This window comes from Olea europaea, unplaced genomic scaffold (assembly GCF_002742605.1).
Source record: "Olea europaea var. sylvestris unplaced genomic scaffold, O_europaea_v1 scaffold1737, whole genome shotgun sequence".
Taxonomy (NCBI): domain Eukaryota; kingdom Viridiplantae; phylum Streptophyta; class Magnoliopsida; order Lamiales; family Oleaceae; genus Olea; species Olea europaea.
Genome location: NW_019235080.1, coordinates 155168 through 159139, shown reverse-complemented (window position 1 = coordinate 159139; position 3972 = coordinate 155168). Strand labels below are relative to the sequence as shown.

At 35.1% G+C, this 3972-nt stretch overlaps 1 protein-coding gene across 8 annotated transcripts in view; it reads left to right on the top strand.

The window, feature by feature from the left end:
* The first annotated feature begins 6 nt into the window (after positions 1-6).
* LOC111377872 overlaps positions 7-3972 on the top strand; it is a 19959-nt gene continuing 15993 nt past the window's right edge. For 5 of the 8 annotated variants that reach the window (XM_023001012.1, XM_023001011.1, XM_023001008.1 and 2 more), the window contains exons 1-3: positions 7-129; positions 235-381; positions 2963-3025. In XM_023001012.1, the coding sequence (XP_022856780.1) occupies positions 235-381; positions 2963-3025 (210 nt within the window). In that variant the 5' untranslated portion in view covers positions 7-129. Of the gene's footprint in view, positions 130-234; positions 382-548; positions 681-2962; positions 3026-3972 lie in introns of all 8 variants that reach the window. The other 3 variants (XM_023001013.1, XM_023001010.1, XM_023001014.1) reach the window with 2 other exon arrangements.

Sequence of the window (3972 nt, the reverse complement as noted above, 5' to 3'; positions counted from 1 at the left end):
TTTTACATTCAATTTGTTTTATTTTTCGGAGCTGCCTGAGCAAAATTCCCTCCATCACCATCGTTTCTCATTACTGTCTCGAATTCATCCATAGGGTTTTATCTGTGCATTTTTAACAAAGGACTGCAGGTGCGTACAGCGAATCATACTGTAATTGCGAATATCTGATTAGTTATGTGACTGAATTTTATTGTGTTTATCTGTGAATTTGATTTTTGGTTACAAAATTCGAAGATGAAAAACATGGAAAATGGAGAAGGCAATATAGAAAGTAAATTTGCGGGCATGGTGGTGAGCGATACCAACAACATCAACAGCACTGACGGATTGTTTCAGGTTATGAAAGCAGTAGAAGCTGCCGAGGCCACTATCAAGCAGCAGGTATTTTTATCTCTCTCTTTCTCTCTCCCGTATTTTTAACTATATGTGCTTTATGTTATTAGGGCAGGGTATTTTTTGTACTATAATACAAACATCTTTTGAATAGTATATTTGTATTTTACATGGATCGTGCAATCTCTCGATGCGGTTCCAATATGTACTTATAGAACAACATTGCCACAAGGGTCTGCTCCTGGAAACTGCAGTGGAAACCACTGGGAACAAAAGGGTTGAGAGTGACTGTCATCTCAACCTTGTCTCTAAAATCATACCTACCAAACACATCATGAAGTAAAATAGTAGGGACACATTCTCCAAGTAGTATAATGTTTTTTTATTTTTATTTTATCTGTAATGACGTTGGCTTCTGAACTAGGAAAACTGTACAAATACGTCAACTTGAAAATATCTCTTCTAATTTAGTATTGGGCCGATATGATTATGCCTAACAAGTATAGACATATTAAAGAGAACGCACAATCCTATATTGGACAAATAATGCCAGTGATCTTCATCCATCCTATGCCACAGTATCACTCCTTTGACCATGTGTATGAGAAACTATGCCCCCCAGAAAAAAAACTTCATTTCAGAAAACTCAAGTTTCCTATACTATCGCACAACGAATTAGTTATACAGAGATTTAGATGATCAATATATTTCATTTTTTTCGTTGAAGGGAGCTTCGATAATTACATGCTAGACAAGGGGGGAGAAACATTTAATGCACACTTCCTTAAGACATTGGAGTTCTGAAATTGAGCCCTTTTACTAGGATGGACTGAGTAATTAAATTTGTTAAACAAGCACTTATTAGACATTTGTTTGACTTTGAGAAATAGCAGACAANAGCAGTGTTTCTGGCTTCACAATGGTGCAACACTTTTGGTGCTTCCTTTAATATAGCTATTTTATTTACGATGACGTTGTTGGCGTTACCGAGATGTTAATATTGTTCGGAGAGAAATGCACAATCGCTGTTTCAAAGACCAAACAAAGATAACAGCGCAGATTAGGGAAATGTTTTATTTGACTTTATATAATTGGTTCAATACCGTGGCTAAAAATCCTGTAGAAGAGTTGTCTAATTGCATGTTGTGCCTCTCTTGCTTAAAGTGATTGTACACATCCCGTGTAATTTCTTTTAATTAATAAAATTCTGATTTCCTACAAAAAATAAAAATAAAAAAATGTGTGTGTATATATATATATATATACACACACACACACATATATATATACATATATACACACATATATATATGTATCGTTGATTCATTTTCTTTTGATCTTTGTCAAATGGGATATTTTCCCTTCCCTTTCCATGGGCTAAACCTTGGATTTTCCAGCAATTATTGATATGTGTTGTTGGAGAAAACTTTTTGCTTGATTATTTTTCTTTTATTTCCCACTTTGCTGACTCCTTTTCCTCTTTGTAACTCTCTCTCTCTCTGTTGAAGTATTTCCTTCTCTCTCTCTCTCTCTCTCATTTTTTTTGCTCTCTCCATGGTCCTTCAAGATGAGCTGCCTTCATACTATCTATGTTTCGTCTATATTTCTTTCAAACTAGGCCATATTTAAAGTTTCACTTCACGTGTAGAACTATGTTTAGTTGGTATCCCTTGCTCTTCTATATTTTCTTATTCTTATGTCAATTGGGATTTGAATTTCTAATGTAAGTGCCTTTCTTGCTACAGATCAAAATATGCTGCTTCTAGATTTTGTTTTTCATTTTTCATGAAAGGTCCTTTACCCTCCTCCAAAAGGACCCCGCTCAAGCAATGTGGTGCTAGTGCCTTGACTATCGTCACTCTGACAGCTAACATTCATCGTCCTGTTGTATGATAGACCCTTAAGAGCGGTGTTGGATTTTATGCGCAATAATAAAGAGATGAAAAAGAAAAATCAACACAAAAATTTACGTGGTTCGGCGGTGTGCCTACGTCCACGAGAGCGAAGCGGAGATAATTTTATTCAGTGGTAAAAATAAGGTTACAACATATTATTTATACTAACCCTAGCCTGGGCCCATATAAGATTTTAAATCCCGTACAAGAAATACCCCTGTAAGGTGGATGCCATCGCTCCGCTCTGGCATGCCCTATTTGATCCAGAACCCGTGTTCCACTCTATATGAGCCACATGCACAACAAGCAGCACATCACCCACGCTACTCGTCGGGGCTCGCCAGCCACTTAGTGTACAAAATTATGTAGAAAACTTCCCTCTTTTTATCCCCTCCTAACTATCCTCTATTTATCCATGCCCCTAGGCTTATATCCCTCATATATGGGTTTCTGTGTGGATGATTATGCTACCCCATTTTTTGGTTGTGAGATAAGTTTTACATTTTTTTCCTTGTCTACTTCAAAAACTTCTCAAGTGCTTTTATTACTAGTATTAGAATTCTATGGAAGTTGTACTTCTTCGGGGTATATTATTATGCCGTAGTTATTGTGCTATTATGGTATTTTTTCAATGATACATTGTTCTAATAGATAATTATTTTAGCACTTGTGAAGCCTATGAATTGTGATGGCAAAAAACAGGCCATTTGATAGAACTTGATTATCTTTCATAGGTGGAAGAGAACAATCGATTGAGATTTGAAGTGGAGAAGAAAATTCAGGAACTTGAGAAATATGTAAGTGCTCTTGCGTTGGATGCTCTCCGTGCAAAATTCTTATTTTTTGTTTAAACCACGGGTTTCAATTTTTTATTTTTTTCATAATTATCTCTTTCAAATACTTTTCTTTATGTCCTATATGTTACATTGAATGTGCTGTTTTGATGATTAAACATGGACAACGGAGCTGATTAGAAAATTATTTTATTTGACATTGTATATTTGGTTTAATGTTTTGGCTACTAGGCATATAGATGAGTTGCCTAATATTATGTTGTTCCTTTCGGATTTAAATTGATAGTACACATCACTTCATGTGTATTATCCATATTAATAAAATATTTGATTACGTAAAAATAATTTTTCATTGACTATGGAAGCCACAATATCTAGAGGCTGGCAAACAGTTAGGATTTAGAATTTGTCTACAATCAAGACTCCTCAATTAGCTCTTACCTTAAAGTGGGCTTGGTGTGTATTTCCTGGATTCGGCCAATGCATTTAATTCCCAATGCTTGGTGATTCTCTTTATGAGAGCTATCCATCTTTCAAATGCACGTTTCATACTTTATCTTCCCAATCTTCAAGGATTATTTTACTTTCTCTATGGTCTTTATTTTGATCCCATCTCTTTAACACAATAGTATGACCAAAATCCAAAACTTCATGAAACTTGAAACTTACTCTATCAAATTACCTTATGTGATCATCCATCCTTGCCTGCGAGCTGCTTCAATTTCCTCAAGCATGTATGCCTGTTAGTTAATTTTTTATCACTCTAGACATGTCTATATCTTGTAGCCCCACTATTTATAACTAACTATAGTTCACATTCTGCATTTTTGTCTATAGATAGATAAATGTTTCAAATTATTTAAGTGGTTGGTAAAGATAATCGAGGTAACTACATATACCTATTCACGTGGTAATAGGCTGCAAATGAACCTTTGGAATATCTTGTACCT